The sequence below is a fragment of the Sorghum bicolor genome, chromosome 4 (assembly GCF_000003195.3).
Source record: "Sorghum bicolor cultivar BTx623 chromosome 4, Sorghum_bicolor_NCBIv3, whole genome shotgun sequence".
Taxonomy (NCBI): Eukaryota; Viridiplantae; Streptophyta; class Magnoliopsida; order Poales; family Poaceae; genus Sorghum; species Sorghum bicolor.
In genome coordinates this window covers 6,788,155-6,805,949 of record NC_012873.2, presented here as the reverse complement: position 1 = coordinate 6,805,949, position 17,795 = coordinate 6,788,155, and the positions used below count along the sequence as shown (strand labels likewise).

The following is a 17,795-nucleotide window of genomic DNA, read 5'->3' as shown; positions in this document are numbered from 1 at the left end:
TTTCTTTTTTTTTTGGTATTGAGTTTAGATAAACCTGAGGCGTCCCGAGCCTATCGGAGCAGGCTCCACGTGTTAGGCTGTAACCACCCCCTTCCCTCGGATCCAACGGCTCAGGAAATGCCTCCCCCCACGAGCACGAATCATGAGGTGAGAAATGCGCCACGGGATAAACATCTCCCGAATTCAAACGACCGCGGGCAAATCCCCCCACCCTCTCGCCTCATCCAAATCGGCAAATCCCCAATTCCACGGAGGTTGCGGACCCGCCATTGCTGCTCGATCTCTTCCTCCCCTCCTCGTCTCACCGTCGCAGCGCTCGTCCGTCCCCCTCCGAGGCCCCGGCCGGATGGCGAGGCCATCATCGGGCCCGCCGGGTGGTCCCCCGGAGCCCGGTCGCCACGACGCGCCGATGCTGCTGCGCGTGCACGTGATCGAGGCGCGGGGCCTGCCGGCCATCTACCTCAACGGTTCCAGCGACCCCTACGTGCGGCTGCAGCTGGGGCGGCGCCGCCCGCGGGCCACCACGGTGGTGAAGCGCAGCCTCAGCCCCGTGTGGGACGAGGAGTTCGGGTTCCTCGTCGGCGACGTCGCCGAGGAGCTCGTCGTCTCCGTGCTCAACGAGGACCGCTTCTTCGGCGCCGAGTTCCTGGGCCGGGTGAGGGTGCCCCTCACCGCCATCATGGAGACGGACGACCTCTCGCTTGGCACCAGGTGGTACCAGCTCCAGCCCAGGACCGGCGGCGGCGCCAAGTTCAGGAAGAAAAGGCGCGGTACTCCCTGCTTGCATCCGATTTTTTCCTCTTGCATGCCATGGAAATCGATCAATGCTTCATCGGTCATGATATGCAGTCGAAACAGATAGCAAGGAGATGTGGGTAGGAGAATGGATGCTTGCTCTACACATGGATTCCACCTCATGATAGTTATTCTACCTCTTCAGGGAAATAAAATCATAACGCCTTGATCAACGTAGTCATGATTTTTCTACTTTCCATAGCAATGCGGCAATGCCTCTTTAATTGAGTGATTTTCCATATCACAAGTCTTTGTCCCCAATCCTCAGCAGTTTCTTTTATCCCCATTCTGATGAATGCTTTACTGTTGAGAAGATCATTTCAAATTCCTGCAGTGTAGAATGCTGTGGTTACTGAAGCTAGCATTATTCACTGTTCAACCATATTTCGTTGCAGGTGAAATTTGCCTGAGAGTATACTTATCGGTTAGGGCCACCCTTTGTGATGACGCACATCAAGCTCCACAGCAACTTATTGATGATATATCATGCAGCTCACACAGGTCAATTGAAACTAATGACTCCTCATTATCAGCTACTGCTAGTAGCCTGGATATGTCAGCCTGTGCCAGCATTGATCGAGCATCCCTCAAAAGTTTGGATGGCTTCAACCAAAGCATAATGGAGGTCCGAGGCCCTATAAGCACAGGGCCACCATCTTGTGTCAGCACAGAGCAATCCATTCTTCTAGAGCCTGAAGAAGATGATGGTAGTGCTGATACATCCACAGTAGTGGAGGTCATGTCTCGATACTTCCGGAAAACTGCTGACACTACACATTCTGTAGCATCAGATCCTGTTTCCACAGACCAGTTTCGAAACACACAAATGAATTCCGAGTGTCGTGAAAATGGCGAGGGTTGCACACTGCCTGAGGTCAGTCTTGATGAACTACTGAAAAGTATGGAGTCCAAAGACCAAGCTTGTGAAATGCCGGCAAACTTGCCTGGTGGTGTACTAGTGGACCAATCTTACATTATTGCACCAGCAGAACTGAATTCATTGTTGTTTTCTGGAACTTCAGATTTCTGGCCAGAAGTTTCTGAACTTCAAGGAACAAGTGGATTTCAAATTGAGCCCTGGAGGCATGACAATAGTGAGAATTGTTTAAAAAGAACAATATCTTATACAAAAGCTGCTAGCAAATTAGTTAAATCTGTAAAAGCCACAGAAGAGCAGAAATACTTGAAGGCAAATGGAAGTTCTTTTGCAGTTTTGTCTAGCGTTAGCACTCCTGATGTTCCTTGTGGTAATTGTTTCAAGGTGGAGATATTGTATCGTATAGTATCTGGTTCCCAGCTGCCATTAGAGGAACAGGCCACACAACTTACTGTAAGTTGGCGTCTGAACTTTGTTCAGAGTACGATGCTGAAAGGAATGATAGAGAATGGAGCGAAACAAGGCCTTGCAGAGGGTTATTCACATTTCTCTGAGGTACTGTCCCGGAAAATTAAAGTAGCTGAACTTGACGATGCTAATTCCAAAGATAAGATTTTAGCATCACTGCAGACGCAGAAAGAATCAAACTGGAAGCTGGTTGCCCGCTTCCTTGGAAGCTTTGCATTCATATGCTCTCTCAGTACAGCACTGTATATCATGACACATCTTCATCTAGCAAAGCCTAATGTGGTGCATGGCGGTCTTGAATATTTTGGTATTGATCTTCCAGATTCCGTTGGAGAGATTGTATTTTGTCTTATTTTGATCATTCAGGGGCATAATATCATCAAAGTAGGGCGACGTTTTTTGCAAGCCTGGAAACAACGTGGTAAGCCAGTAATCATCTCTGTGTGATGACTGATATTTACATGTCTTTCTGATGTCCGATCTAGGTTATCCTGTAAATGTTAATGAGTTAATCCAAAATGAAGCAAATATTTTCTTCTCACTACTCTCTATCTAGTCCTTGTGAGATTGCCTTACTCCTCTAAATGACTTTACGAGAAAAAAATATTCATCTTTAAAGCTATTATCATTCATTTTCACTGTAACTTGCAAAATTATCCATTCCCTATGGACAGGCATCTAATTCGCGTTTTTCTTCTCTCAACATTAGGTAGTGATCATGGGGTCAAAGCTCATGGAGACGGTTGGTTGTTGACTATTGCACTTATTGAGGGAAGCGGTGTAGTAAGTGCAGGTACACCTGGTTTTCCTGATCCGTACGTAGTTTTTATGTGCAACGGAAAGAGGAAAACCAGCTCAGTCAAATACCACACTTCTGAACCAAAATGGAATGGTAAGTGCTGCTTCTACATTACAAGTTTATTTCATCCCACAAGTTAAAAAGGAGAGCTGGAAATGGCATGCTGGAAACACTTTCATCCTCTTGACCTCTGACATTTGCCTGATTCTTTGATTTTTCAACTCTACAGAAATATTTGAATTTGATGCGATGGATGACCCGCCAGCGAGATTGGACGTGGTTGTGCATGATTCAGATGGACCAAGCAATGAAACTCCTATTGGTCAAACAGAAGTCAACTTTGTGAAAAACAATTTGTCAGATTTGGGTGACATGTGGCTTCCTCTTGATGGAAGGTTTCCCCAAGGGCACCAGCCTAAATTGCATCTGCGTATCTTTTTGAACAATTCACGGGGGACTGAAGTTGTTATGGATTATCTGGAAAAAATGGGGAAAGAAGTTGGCAAGAAGGTAGGAGTTGTCCAAAATTTGATCTGGGGAAAGGTTCTGTGAATTTCTTTTAATGGTCGCACAATGCATTCTTTTACTGAACTTGCATAACTGAATGTTCAGATGCAATTGCGCTCATCTCAGACAAATTCTGCATTCCGTAAGCTCTTCAGCCTTCCTCCTGAAGAATTTCTCATTGACGATTTCACCTGCCATCTAAAACGGAAAATGCCACTTCAGGTAATCAGGCTTGACTACATGTTCTAACTTAGAATGTCTTGACTTGTCACTGATTCATTTGGTCATGGTACTACTGAAATTTTACTCAGAATAGTTAATAGTATTCTGAAATATGTTCCTTTATGTTCATCGTCCAACATACAGTGTCATACCTGATACCTTGCGTATTTGGAATAAACCAATGTAGATCATGCATATGAAGTTCCTTTCTTTGTCTCACTGGAACCTCCATTAAAAATTAAAAGAAAAACAACATAAGAGTTGTGCTCTGTTTTATCATGGTTCATGGTGAACACTTTTGAATTTGATGATATGTTGCACAAACACTTTTGATGATGTGTTGCACACTGGTACTCGCCACAATTTGTTATCTTATTTATCTTTTGCGTCTAGATTTGGTCAGACTAATCAAGAACTGAGGTAGTTACCATTTTTCATAGGGGCGCCTCTTTCTTTCCCCAAGAATAACTGGATTCTATTCCAATATATTTGGCCGGAAAACCAAGTTTTTCTTCCTTTGGGAAGATGTCGATGACATCCAGGTTGTTCCACCGAAACTAGCAACAGTCGGCAGTCCATCATTGATGATCATCCTTCGCAAGGACAGAGGTCTTGAAGCCAGGCATGGCGCCAAAGCACTGGATCCTCAAGGGAGACTGAAGTTCCATTTTCAGACATTTGTTTCATTCAATGATGCTCACAGGTATGAGGTATCATTCTTTTACCCCCTTTATTTTCATTCCATGCTGTACATTTGTTTAAGATTATGACAGGTTAAAGTTTTAAAGATATGCTTTATTTATCATTATATCGCACCAATAGATAAAGTGCCTTTAAATAAGGATTGCCATTAATGCTTTATGGAAATTTTGTTTCCTGAGTCCCTGAGTCCTGACAGAATATCTTCAACAATCAATACACTTTGACATGACATAAATAAAAACATGGCAGGAAAAAAAGATATCTCGAATTTCTTCATCATTGAGTATAGGGTATTTAAGGTAATAACTGGTGTTTGCTTAGCATAGTATGATGGCCTACAACCCAGTTTCCGGCCTCTTCTCTATAGAGCTTGCTGTCTTTCTGATGCATTGACTGAAATAGTCTCCTATCTAAATATAATAGTTTCCTGTGGATGTCATCCTATGTAAAAGAAACATAAATAATAGTTTTAAAAGGAAACTAAAATTTCTTCAGGTGAGTACTTAAACAAAATTTAGTACATATCCAATATCCAACCCAGGACCTGGCTTTTCAGTGGTAACAAGCAACTAAGTTGATTTCCCAGATTGGACCCAGCGAACAGAAATTTGAAGCAATTTTCTGGTAGACAGATTGGTTACAATTTGTCTCAATGTTCATGCTAGAAACTAGAATTGGTGAACTGAGCAATCTGTTCCCATTACATTAACATAAAACGATGTGGCTAGGGTCTTTGGGTTTAAAGGGCAGGATCATTCTAGAGCAATGAGAAAGAGCCATGCTCTAACCAGGGATTCTTTCATATCTGTGAGCTTGGTGTTTTTCTTGGTTCTTTGATGAAGGCATTTGAAGTTACATCAAAACTTTTCAGGATTTTCAAATTTCCACGGTTATAGTCGTTACATAAGAAATTAGTTGTTAGAAATGCCTCTCTTTTGTGTGTCTTCAAAGGAATATTTAAGGAAGCCTATCTTGAAATAAGCTCCACAACATAAATACTTCTCTCTAAAGTAAATGAACGTTCATACACAATTGAACAAACGAAATCGAGTCATCCTATGTTGCGGCGCTTGTAGGCCTTGCCAACAAAAATAGCGTATTAATAATAATTTATTTTATATTATTAAGATCCCTTAGTGGTAGCTTGTTATATATTGTTTGGTCCCATTCTTCCATTGTTATTGCAATATAAGCTTCTCTTGCCAAATAGTTATGTTAACGTATCAAACAACTCTTTGACAGAATTATTATGGCAATTTGGAAAATGCGGTCACCAGGTCTGGAACAAAAAGGTGAGATGATCGATAAAGAACCTGAACTGAAAGAGAACCCGTATGAAGAAGGTTCTCTATTGGCCAATGAAGATGTAAAAATGTCAGAAGTTTATTCGGCAGTTCTTTCTGTCGATGTGAGTCTTGTGGTCTGAAACCTGATAAATGTAGTCGCAAATGCTTATGCTAAAATCTCAATGAACTATGTATTTGCAGGTCAGTGCCTTAATGGAGATGTTCTCTGGAGGTCCACTGGAACACAAAGTGATGGAGAGAGCCGGTTGTGTTGACTACTCAGCTACAGAATGGGAGCTGCTAAACCGTAATGTATACCAACGTCGTATAAGCTTTCGGTTTGACAAAAGCTTGTCAAAATATGGAGGAGAAGCAACGACAACTCAGCAAAAGTATAACTTAACGAACCAAAATGAATGGATTGTCGAGGAGGTGATGACCCTCCAAGGTGTCCAACATGAAGACTACTCCAGTGTAAGATCATGAAAGCAAAGCTCGATGAAAGCACTAGGATGTTTTACTCAAATTGTCAGGTAACAGTTGGTGCTTGCTGAAATTGCAGATCCAATTGAAGTACCACATGACTAGCACACCCTTGAGACCAAACAGCTGCAGAATCAAGGTGTTGTTAGGGATTGCCTGGTTGAAAGGCACTAAACATCAGAAGAAGGCTGCAAAGAATGTCATGATGAATTCCGCCAACAGGCTGAGGGAGATCTTTTCAGAAGTTGAGAAGGAGGTCACATCAAGGAAAGGTAACCCTTTTGAAAACCAACTGATTCCTCATACGACTAAATAAATTGCTGAAGCAAGTTCAAGAAACAAACGATAAAATGCTCAGAGGAACTTCATCTCACCCAAGTAATGCAATTTAATGTCTCTGATCTGGTTCAACACTAATAATGACTCGTATTTGTGAAATGCAAATCCAGGTTCAAGCTAACTGGCGTAAGGTGAACATGGATTGACTCAGGTAGATTAAAAGATGATAGCAATTATCAGCTGTGGACATGGTCAGAAATAGTCCGTTAGCGCCAGTTTGTTTCAGCTATTACCATTACTGCTGGTGGCCAACTTCTGCACAGATGACTAACCAATGTGAAAAGAGTTTTTGCACAGATAGCCCTAGATATGTCCTCACACTTAATTAGTTCAGTGTTAGTTTAAGTAGAGTTGTGTATATACACTAAAAAATTATCACAAGGTTTGAAGGAGCTAAGATGAAAGAATCCATATATCGTGTCATAGCCTACAGATAGTTGTACACGCACATGTTAATTTTTTTTACGAGACCCAGTTATAGATACAGACACTCACAAACACGAGCGCACACTCACTCTTATGAACACACGCATGCGTACCCTACCTCTATGAGCACCTCCGAAGAACCGAGTGGACAGACCGGTAAATCTTGAAATTGACGAAGCGTCTCGCTGTCGACGGGCACGTTGCCTACCACTGAAATAAGAACCAAACTTGTACCATCTTCGAATAACAAAGCAGCACAAGATTCACATGACAGCTAACTGCCAACAGAAGCTATGGAAATATAGTGAGTCAAACATAAAGAGGCGACAAAGTGTAACTCATTTCTTTGGGGAATACCGCAAACGATTGTTTGAGCAAAAAAGTTTGTAATGCAGTCTCAGGAATTGAAAGGCAACAAATGCATGAACATCGATCAAAACTTTCCTTGCTTCCTGGTAGCTAGTAGCTGCTTTACTAGATTAGTCACCTCTCTATCCTACCCGACATCGCAAGTTCAGTCTGTATGGAAATCTGTTACAAATCAGAAGTTCAGAACAAAGACAACCGAGGGATCAAAGGACAGCAAAGAATTTCAGGCAGATACAGATACAGGAGAATCCAGCCATCCAGGGCCCCAAAACTGCCTGCACCATCGCCTTGAACGCCGTGGTCCACGCCGACTTCTTCATCGTCACCGGCCGGACGTTTGCCGACCGCCGCCTCGTCCGGCACGCAGGGAGTGGATGCGGTCGGTTCGGTGCCGCAGTGCGGCCGCGGCGGGTTTCCTTTTATACATCTCTCCCTCTGAATTCGAAACCAGCTAGTCGATTTAGGCTAATTTTCTAGTTCTAACTAGTACTTAGTCATGTATACTTAAACACGCCCTAATCGGCCAGCGTTAAAACGACCTGCAAACATCAGATACTAATGCCATACTCCCTTCATTCCAAATGATATAACATTTTGATTTTTCTAGATACATAGTTTTTACTATACACCTATTATACACTATCCAGATAATAGTTGTACACGTGCACGTTAAATTGGATAAGAACCAAACTTGTATCTCGGAATAACAAAGCAGCAAAAAGGTACTTACAAGCTATTGACTCACACGACAGCTAACTGCCTACAGAAGGTATGGAAATATGATGGATCAAACATGACGAAGCGGCAAAGAAATTTAAAACCCGTAACTTATTTCTTTGGAGAAATTGTGCAAACTGTTCAGGAAAGAAGTTTCTAACATACGAACTTCTGATCTCAGCTCAAAGCACTACAACATCAAAAGGGCAAATTCAGAGTGTCATTCAAAATATGGCCATCAAAAGCTGAATTAGGCTACGTATCAGCCATCTGCCAATGCCGCTGGAATGGGTTCTTCCACCTTAATCCTACTGAAAATATCACGAACATCAGCATGGTTTTGGATGCTAGCAGGAGACTGGGAAAGCAGCTGCTGTGCAACTTCATGCCTATCTTCTTTCAACAAAGCTTGAAACAAGCGCAAATGAGCTGTTCTTGACGGCAACCCTTTTGATGAGGTTGCGTTGAGCAGGCCCAGGGCATCATCCACAGTCCCAGACTTCGAAATATGTGTGATACAAGGATCAATAAATGATGGATAGCCGTGACTTTTCATCAAACCTAGCACTTCAAATGCTTGTTTTAGATGCCCTTGGCGGATCAAATTGTGGATCAAATACTTGTAGGTTGTTTGCCAAGGAACTACAATCTTTTTGGACACCAGGTTCTTCAGAACTTTGAATGCTTCCTTTGCCCCTTTCTTCTTACATAATCCAGAAACCAGTGCCTCAAGAGCAGAACCCACATTCTCGTTGTCATTGCCGCTTCTTTCCAGCATTTCATGGAAACATGACACTGCTGTGTCAACATTTTCACCAAGAGAATACTTCTGAACTAAAGAAGACCATACCTTTGAACCCAACTTATGACCTGACTCTTCCACATCAGCCATATACTTGTGTGCTTCTTCAAGATTGCCAGCATCACACATTGCAAGAATAGCTTTCTCATGATCAACAGTATGTGGTGCAAAACCACCTTCCTTCATCGCCATGAGCACTCTACCACTCTCCCCAAGCCTCGCCACACTCCTCAATGACTTGAGAACAGAATCAAAGGCCAAGGCTTTGACCTCATTGCCCGCATGTTGATAGTAACTCACGACCCTTGTTACCAACTTAAGATCCAAATCACCAGTCACCACAACCTTCTTGAGGAAGACGACAAAATCCTCCTTCGAGAGCTTCTCTGGCCTGCTTGCCATGAATCGGAACAGGTCCACTGCATCTTCAACCATCTTCCTCTTGAAGAACCTGTCGGTGACAGTAACATACACATCCCGATCCATCTCAAGCCCTTTACCCCTCATCTTCCGCAAGACCTCGCGGAACTCCTCGATGCAGTCCTCACGGCCAAGAACCTTTGCCATTGGATTGTAAACCTTGCCCCAACAAATTCCTGACCCAGCTGACTTCTCCACCCACTGGAAGAACACCATCGCCTGCCGCGGGAACTGGCCGACCTTCTCCACCACCAATGCCACCAACTCCTCAGTCACCTCAACGCGCGATTCACTCAGCATGGCCAGATTTGATGAGTCGTCCTTGCCCGGCGCCCGGAGAATTTTGCATACCTCGGCCGCCGCCGCGTTCCTGCCGTGCGCGGCGAAGGCGTCCTGGAGAAGGTCAGCGTCCCTGGCCATGTCCTTGGCCCGGAAGCTCTCGGAGGCGGCACGGAAGGCGGGTTTGGAGATTCCGTAGCCCTTGGACCGCATGGAGGTGACGAGGGACCAGAAGCGCTCGGCATCGCCGTGCGCGGCGGCGAGCTGGAGCATGGAGTTGAAGGACCGGGAGTTGAGGGCGGCCTTGGCGGCGGGGTCGGAGGCGGCCCAGGAGAAGAACCGCGAGGCCGCGGGGTAGTTTCCCGCGAGCCCCGGGTCGAGGAGGAGCGCGGGGACGGTGTCCGGGTGGGAGAGGTCTACGCCGGCGGACTGGATCGCGGCGGCCGGGTCAGCGGGCGGGGTGGGGTCGGAGAAGAGGGCGGCGATGGTGGATGATGACGAGGAAGAGGAGGAGAAGAGGCGACCGATGTGGCGGGGTACGACGGCGGTGAGGCGGCCGCCGCCGGAGGTGAGGGCGGCGCGGAGCATGGTGGCGGCGGCGGCGGAGAGGGGAAGGGAGGAGGAGAGGTTCGAGGAGGGGTTTGGAAATGGGTCGTGGGGTTTAGCCGTTTGCTTAGCGTTGGTTGTCAGCTCGGACCGATAGTGGCTTCTATTTTGGGCCTGTCATATATGCGGAAAAGCGAGGTTCAGCCCAAGAGTTGAGCCCGGCCCATGATTCTTTAGCCCGCTTTACAAGAAAGCATTAGGCTAGGCTGGGTTAACTGGATTTCCTGGATCGGTAATGATACTGTGCGGGCGTCCGTCGCATCCGGACGCCGCGCACCTGGGCCTGCAGCCCAACTAAAACCATCGGTATGCCTCACCTAAGAAAAGAAGTGCAGCTTCAATTCCTCCGTCCCTCGTCATCTTCGTTCTCTATCACGTGTCTCTGGTCACTCGCTGTCGCAGTCGGACGCACGAGCTCTCCACGAAAAAAGCCGCGCTCCGTGTCCAACAGTTGCTGCCGTCCCGCGCTTCCTTCCTCCCTTCCTCCCCTCTCCAGCGAGCTCTATTGTGAGGCGGATCCGGTCTCCCACTGGAGATGAGGACGATGATGGCGGCTCCAACGAGGTAGGTCAGCCCTTCTCTAGATCTAAGCCCTCCTCCTCCTCTAGATCTGAGTGCTCCTCCTCCTCTCTGGATCTGAGTCCTTCTTCTCATCCTCCTCCACCTCCTTCTCTGGATCTGAGGGATGTGGCGGTGCTTAAGGTTCCGGCGAGCTATGGCTTCTATTTCTTCCTCTCTTCCGGTGAGTTCATCCAGAGGCTGTTTTTCGTACAATTTTTTTTGTTGTTTCTCCTATGTTGCAATAGGTTTGTTGTGATGTTGCGTAGATGATTTTTGAATGTTGCAGAGGGATTTTTGGGTTGTTGCAACAAATATTCTTGTGATGTTGCAGTAGAACTGCTTGAGATGTAGTAAAATTTTTTCGATGTTGCAGCATATAATTTTTTATGTTGTAGTACATTTTTTTTAATGTTGCAGTACTTTGTTTTTTCGATGTTGCAGTACTTGTTTTTTCGATGTTGCACTACATATTTTTTGTTGTTGCAGTATATTTTTTTTGATGTTGCAGTGCATGTTTTTCAATGTTTCAATACATTTTTTTTGCGATATTGCAATAATTACAATCCAATGTTGCACCATATAGTTTTTTCATATATTTTTACAATATTGCAATTGAAATGTTTTATGTATTTTTTTGGACAAGAACGTGGTGGGGGAACGAGCTGCGTTAGAGATCTGGGGATAGGGGTGCGGTGGGGGACAAGTTACGTTAGAGAACTAAGAACAAGGGTGCAGTGGGGAGCGGAGGACACTGGTTCTGTTCTATTTCTTACCATGTGCGGGGGGGGGGGGGGGGGTAGACAGGCTACCGTGCGCGGGAGGGACGGGTAGGATTCGTAACGGACCGGCTCGTACATCAGAGGCGAGTGGGATTCGTAACGGACCGGCGTCCGGACGCACTCACGCGCCGGACGTCCAGGCGCTAGATGTACCGTTCCTGGATCCCCTAAAAAAATATAATTTTCTGGAGATTTTGAACTTACATACCTTTCGGTGTTTGAGATCCATGCTACCATCGATGGATAGTTCGGAATGTATGGCTTTTCAACGTTTTAGATATGTTCAGCCTGCTTGGTAAGACCAATTTTTGGATGCCAATTTTTGGGCAAGCCAAAGTTTACATTGAGTACGTACATCAATATATAGATCGTCGAAGCAAGTTTAAAACAATGTTTAATGTATAGGTGTAAAAAACAAAATCTAGTAAACATGATTAGCTATATATGGAAGGATAAAAAACAAAACATAAAAAAGAGCTATAATAACCGAGATAAATGGGTCAAATTGGATGTGTAGTAGTCTTTTCGACTTGAAATTTTGAGAGACTGTATTTTATTATAAATAACTATCTTAAACTTAACTTAATTTATATAAAAGAGTAATAACATCTATTGTACAAAAAAGTTATGTGTTATGAAAATACATACCTAGCTAATGTATCTAATGTTGCTCATTTCACTTAATTATATATTTTTCTCTCCTCCAACAAATTTTTCAATTAGATCTCCAAAATATTTCCAAACTTTATACCTGGTTTCTCAGGACTTGTTTAGTTCTAATCAAAAGTCAAAAACTTTTCAAGATTTTCTATCACATTAAATCTTATGGCACATGCATAGAGTATTAATAAAAAAATAACTAATTGCACAGTTTGCCTGTAATTTGCGGAACGAAACTTTTGAGCCTAATTAGTTCATGGTAGGACAATAATTGTTAAATACAAACAAAAATGCTACAGTGCGCAAAAACTTTTCACCCTAACAACTAAGCAGTGCCTCATTCACCAAAGCTAGAGAGCAGAGCTAACTCTCCAGAGTGTGGAACAATATATAGAGAAGTTTAAGAGAGTAAAGAGATAAAAAAACTCATTAAATATGATTTGAAAATTACATTTAATTAAGAAAGACAGTTGGAGTTGCTCTAACCAAACCATCTTCTAAAAGATGGACAGAAGTCGTTGTTACCAGGTCATGGTATATAGGGATCGATGACCAACCTAGACAGAAAATATAACACAGGCCGGGATCGATGACCAACCTAGACCGGAAATAAAAACATGACAACTGCCATTAGAAGCTCGGTTTCATTCAAACGCCCAGCATCCTGAGTTCTTCACCGGCGATCTCCAAGAAGCTTAGTGCTTCTGGTGACATCCCATTTATTTGCTTGCACTTTCAAGGATTTCATCTCCACGAAAGCATGCATTCCTCTCCGTTAACCCGCATCCACACAATGATCGGGACCTCTCTCTTCCTGGCTCAGCACAAGTTGTCATCATCAATAATGAAAACGGCGGTGAAGAATAATATTGTGCGCCCGAGTAGGGTAGGTAGCACTGTTATTTGACCCTACTAATTAGTAGTTTGCTGACCTAATAAACATAATTACACGTGTATCCTTGCTTTTCAGACGACCACACAGCCCTCTATTCGATCTTTCTACGTCATCTAGCGGTTCAGGTAGACGTACATTTTGTCACGTCCCATCAAAATCAAAATTTAAACTAAAAATGTTCCTCATCATCTCTTCGTAAAAAAAAAATACTTCCTTCAAATTGTAAGTCATTCCAAAAATCTTAGAGAGTCAAACTTTTCTAATTTTGACCAAATTTATATTATAAAATAATAATTATTATGGTACTAACTAAGTATCATTAGATTCTTTTTTAATTATATTTTTATAGTATACTCACTTTACGTTACAAATTTTAGTATTTTTCTCTATAATTTTGGTCAAACATGAAAATGCTTTGACTCTCTAAGATTTTTGGAATGACTTCCAATTTAAGATGGAGGGAATATATTTTTAGAAGCAGTGCAGCACAATGGGTGACACCAAAACCTGTCACGCTCGTAGGATAGGTGCGTGAATAGGACACACCACGAGCTTTATTAATTTTGGACCACTGCTTCTTCGTTCTACGACATACAGATTAGATGAATGGGATTTGGCTCCACCAAAACCACAAGAATTTATTTATAGAAATCATATAGGTATTTTATTAAAAAAAATCAGTTCAATTTTATAGAAAAAAATACATTAACAAAGAAAAACCTATATACTTATATATAGACTTTACGCAGCAATGTTTTCAAATTTGTGTTTATGTATATCCCCAAAAAAATTGGGACACACTCCATCCTGAAAAGTGCAATTCTAGAATTGAATCGAATTATTTTTTTAGTTTAACTAAATTTATATAAAATGGTGTCGATATTTATGGCTCTGAATAGATTTAGAGTAAAAATATATTCTATGATTCAGTATTATAAATTTTAATAGCATTTTATATAGATTTAGTTAAATTTAAAATTATTTAATTTCTTAAAAAAGTGATGATTTGTCTTTTTTGGACGGAGGAACAGGCTCACCGTTTTTTCACGTTGATGAAAGTGACGGGTGGGGTCCAACCGCGCGCAGCCACCAGTTTTTGTCTGCAATCAATTTGGCAACGACGACACGACACTACCCAGTCGGAAAACATCGAGACAGAAATCTCATCACATCCACGTCCACACCATCCGGGAAGACGGGCATCACGCTAGAGTTGTGGCCACGTTTAACGATCTAATTAGGTGACTTAGCACAACCCTGTTTGTTTTGCTAAAATTTAGCTTATGCTGATACTTCACTGATTTATTATGAAAGAAAAAATTGTACAAATGCTGATAAACCAAGCTGATAAATTTAAATCATTAGAACAATGGAGAACATAAAACAAAAGTAGAATATGACGATACATACATGTGATATGATATAAAAAGATAATAGTAGATTTGTTTGATTCAATAAGGATGGTCCAGCCGGTCGTGATCTTTCATATTTATATAGTGTAATGGGTCTTAGTATTGCGGTAAAAAGCCTTAAACTGAATTCAAACTATAGTCCGGCCAACACCCTTTTAAATTAGAAAATCACAAAAACATAATCCCAGACCGAACCAGAACAAAATAAACATGCTCATCTTTATTCAGCCAATGTTGTACTGTATGCACATTGGATCCCAGGAAATTTTGCAGATTCTCCGTCACATCGAATCTTGCGGCACATGCATGAAGCATTAAATATAGATTAAAAAATAACTAATTATAGAGTTTGTCTGTAATTGGTGAGATGAATCTTTTAAGATTAATTAACTTATAATTAGATAATATTTGTCAAATATAAACGAAAAAAAATGTTATTTTTTTAAAAAAAATTGGAACTGAACAAGGCCGCCGCTGACTGTATGCAAATTGATTCGGCCTTAGTTGATGTGACTAGACTAATTATAGAGTTTGTCTGTAATTGGTGAGATGAATCTTTTGAGATTAATTAACTTATAATTAGATAATATTTGTCAAATATAAACGGAAAAAAATGTTATTTTTTTAAAAAAAAATTGGAACTGAACAAGGCCGCCGCTGACTGTATGCAAATTGATTCGGCCTTAGTTGATGTGACTAGACCTTTTGAATTTGAACATGCGTGCACCGAATTTAGGCCTGGTAAAATTTAACTACTGTCACATTAAATATTTGGACACATGCATGAAATATTAAATATAAACTATTTACGGAGCTAAAAACACAATTAGAGAGTAATTTACAAAACAAATCTTTTAAGCCTAGTTATAATTAGACACTAATCGCTAAATAAAACAAAAATGCTACAACCGTTAAACTTTAATACCTTCGACCAGACACCCCACCTTGCGCACTCCACATATACCACAAGTTGCACGCAAGCTGAGGACATATCTGCACAGACCAAAACATGTTTAATTTGGACTCCGCAAACATGTACTACATGTGTCTCAAATATTTGACCTGACCCAATGTATACTCTCGCTGCTGGAGTTGTTAGGAACAGGGAAGCTTTTTCCAAGTTTAGACTTTCTCTAACCTGTCTCCAGAGTACATTGTACCTCACCAACCCAGATTTCATTCGTCCCTTCAGAGTGGCTTCCACTCTCAGTTTCTACCACAACATTGGGAGAGAGAAGAGAGTCAATTCTCATGTTCATCCAAGGGAATGCGAAGGGGTTTCGATTGCAAATGCAGTAAAGATCTGGACAGGAATCACCATGTCATTGGTTCAAAGAAGGTTGAGGCTCATGTTGGCGTTGTTTAGTTACCTAGGTGAAAATTTTCTATGTACTGTAATATTTTTGTTTATATTTGACAATTATTATTCAACTATTGACTAACTAGGTTCAAAAGATTTGTCTCGTAATTACAGACAAACTGTACAATTAGTTATTTTTTTATCTATATTTATTGCTCCATGTATGTACCGCAAGATTCGATGTGATGAAGAATTTTGAAAAGTTTTTAAATTTTAGGTGCAACTAAACAAGGCTATGTTGGCAAAAAAGAAAAAAAAACAAAGCCTTAGTAGTAGGAGCAATAGACACCATAAGGTATCCTTCGCTACGCCTATTTCTCATATCATGGGGGAAAGACACCTGCTATTGCTGATGATGGGCGTCTCATCCTGTTGGGTTCTATCCCTCTTTTTAATGAAAGTATCTACATTTGTGATCCCATGTTGTTTGAATCTCGCCCTGTAAATCTCTGCAAGCTGCCCAACATCCTACTCCCTTGCATCCCTTGATGCAAACTCACGATTAATGGAGATGGTAATACCATCATAAAGATTAGGACCCACCAATAGAGGCACCGACAAAAATCCTACAAGGTGGAACAGTGACCATCATGTTCCGCAGTAGAACCAAATCAACCAATGCAGAATTTAAGGGAGGATGCGGAGGTTGCCATCGGCGGATCTATATAGACCGTAAGGGCACTCAAAATGCAAGACTCTATCATAGAGTCTAAGACAATTAATTATATATTATTTATGATATTTTGCTGATGTGGCAGCATATTTATTGAAGAAAGAGGTAGAAAAAAAATAAGACTTCAAGTCTTATTTAGTCTTTAAGTCCACATTGTTCGAGGTAATAAATAACTTTAGACTCTATGATAGAGTCTGTATTGTGAGTGCCCTAATGGGTGCAGCCGCACCCACAAATATATCAAAAAACAGTGATTGTGGTTAAATTTTCACCATATTCGCACCCACATAGTAAAATTATACGCACCCACAAGGCAAGCGCACCCCCTAATATTTGCTCTAGCTCCACCACTTGAGGTTGCTAATGGTAATTAGGCATCAACACTTGGTGCTAGTTTGGAAGGCTTACCTCCAGAGATTGGAAAACCGAAGTTGGTTGTTGACCTGGTACACACTGATCTATTACATGGTAATGCTGGGGAAACTGTCAATGATCATAATACCATCTCTCCTAGACTGCAGGAGCCGGTTATCCCTCAGTTTCCTTCTAATTTTGTTGAGAAAGAGTTCGATTCCACTTCGCCACAAGACCCAACTGCGATAGCTAAGGCAATTACAATTGATGGGTTTATAGGTTCAATTTCTAAATCTATTCTAGCTCCTCTAATCCCACAAATGCCAGAAGCAATTGCTGAAGAAGAACCCAATGACATTGAAATGGGAAACACATCTGAACCACACCTCCAAGACCCTCTGTCTTTACCCCACAACGTAAAAGCATTAGATTAGCCAGATTAGCCAAGAAATCCGAAACCACAAAAGGAAAAGGAGCAATCCCAGTTGCTTGTCAAAAAATTAGAAGACTTATTGCCACCAACAACACAGGAATCTGTCCAATTTGCATTTTATGCACAACATTTCGAGCGTCCACTCACCAAGATAAAGATGGATGTCCTCACGGTGCTAATCGAAGCAGGGCAGCAAAACAACAAGAAGAAGAGGGGCAATCAAAACAAATCGTTCATTTGTGAGAGAAAAATACTATTGAATGACTGTCTGAATCGGCTGATAAGCTCAAACGTGTTGTAGAGTTGCTAATTAAAGGTTTTTTTTTCCTTTCGACCAAGTTAGTTCAGGATCGAGCAAGTCGTGGGACAAAGTTGTTAGTTATTTGGACAGTGTTCCAAAGTTCAGGGTTGACCAACAAAGAAAAGTAGGCCGAACACTCCATCTAAAAAATTTGTGGCAAAGCTTTAGCCATCTTTTCTAAAAAAAATATATCTTATAGGCTAAATTTGATTATTAAAAACTTATATGTAACGAAAAATATATACACATAAACCATTTTGTTTTATACCC

At 41.9% G+C, this 17,795-nt stretch overlaps 2 protein-coding genes across 5 annotated transcripts; one reads left to right on the top strand and one right to left on the bottom strand.

Annotated features, from left to right (window-relative positions):
• On the top strand, positions 24–6,910 carry LOC8071646 (C2 and GRAM domain-containing protein At1g03370). 4 transcript variants are annotated; one of them, XM_021459930.1, is made up of 10 exons: positions 29–770; positions 1,191–2,561; positions 2,850–3,032; positions 3,169–3,449; positions 3,552–3,668; positions 4,109–4,371; positions 5,613–5,778; positions 5,858–6,130; positions 6,219–6,411; positions 6,589–6,910. In XM_021459930.1, exons 1-10 carry the CDS (start codon positions 155–157, stop codon positions 6,597–6,599), a joined length of 3,474 nt encoding a protein of 1,157 aa, XP_021315605.1. In that variant the 5' UTR covers positions 29–154; the 3' UTR covers positions 6,600–6,910. The 4 variants fall into 4 exon arrangements, 3 of the variants coding, with proteins under 3 accessions (XP_021315606.1, XP_021315608.1, XP_021315605.1); XR_002452496.1 differs by lacking the exons at positions 6,219–6,411; positions 6,589–6,910 and having other exon boundaries at positions 24–770; positions 4,109–4,378; positions 5,858–5,994; XM_021459931.1 differs by lacking the exons at positions 6,219–6,411; positions 6,589–6,910 and having other exon boundaries at positions 24–770; positions 5,613–5,662; positions 5,858–6,073.
• On the bottom strand, positions 8,081–10,170 carry LOC8082913 (pentatricopeptide repeat-containing protein At3g02490, mitochondrial). Its single transcript, XM_002451687.2, has one exon. It carries the CDS (start codon positions 10,077–10,079, stop codon positions 8,253–8,255), a length of 1,827 nt encoding a protein of 608 aa, XP_002451732.1. The 5' UTR covers positions 10,080–10,170; the 3' UTR covers positions 8,081–8,252.

What these genes read in the sequence shown, in the direction of transcription:
- LOC8071646 (XM_021459930.1), top strand. Translation starts at nt 155, where the DNA reads ATGCGCCACGGGATAAACATCTCCCGAATTCAAACGACCGCGGGCAAA. An exon ending in TTCTGAACCAAAATGGAATG is followed by an intron (nt 3,033 to 3,168) that starts GTAAGTGCTGCT and finishes TCAACTCTACAG; the next exon opens with AAATATTTGAATTTGATGCG. An exon ending in AACGGAAAATGCCACTTCAG is followed by an intron (nt 3,669 to 4,108) that starts GTAATCAGGCTT and finishes CATTTTTCATAG; the next exon opens with GGGCGCCTCTTTCTTTCCCC.
- LOC8082913 (XM_002451687.2), bottom strand. Translation starts at nt 10,079, where the DNA reads ATGCTCCGCGCCGCCCTCACCTCCGGCGGCGGCCGCCTCACCGCCGTC.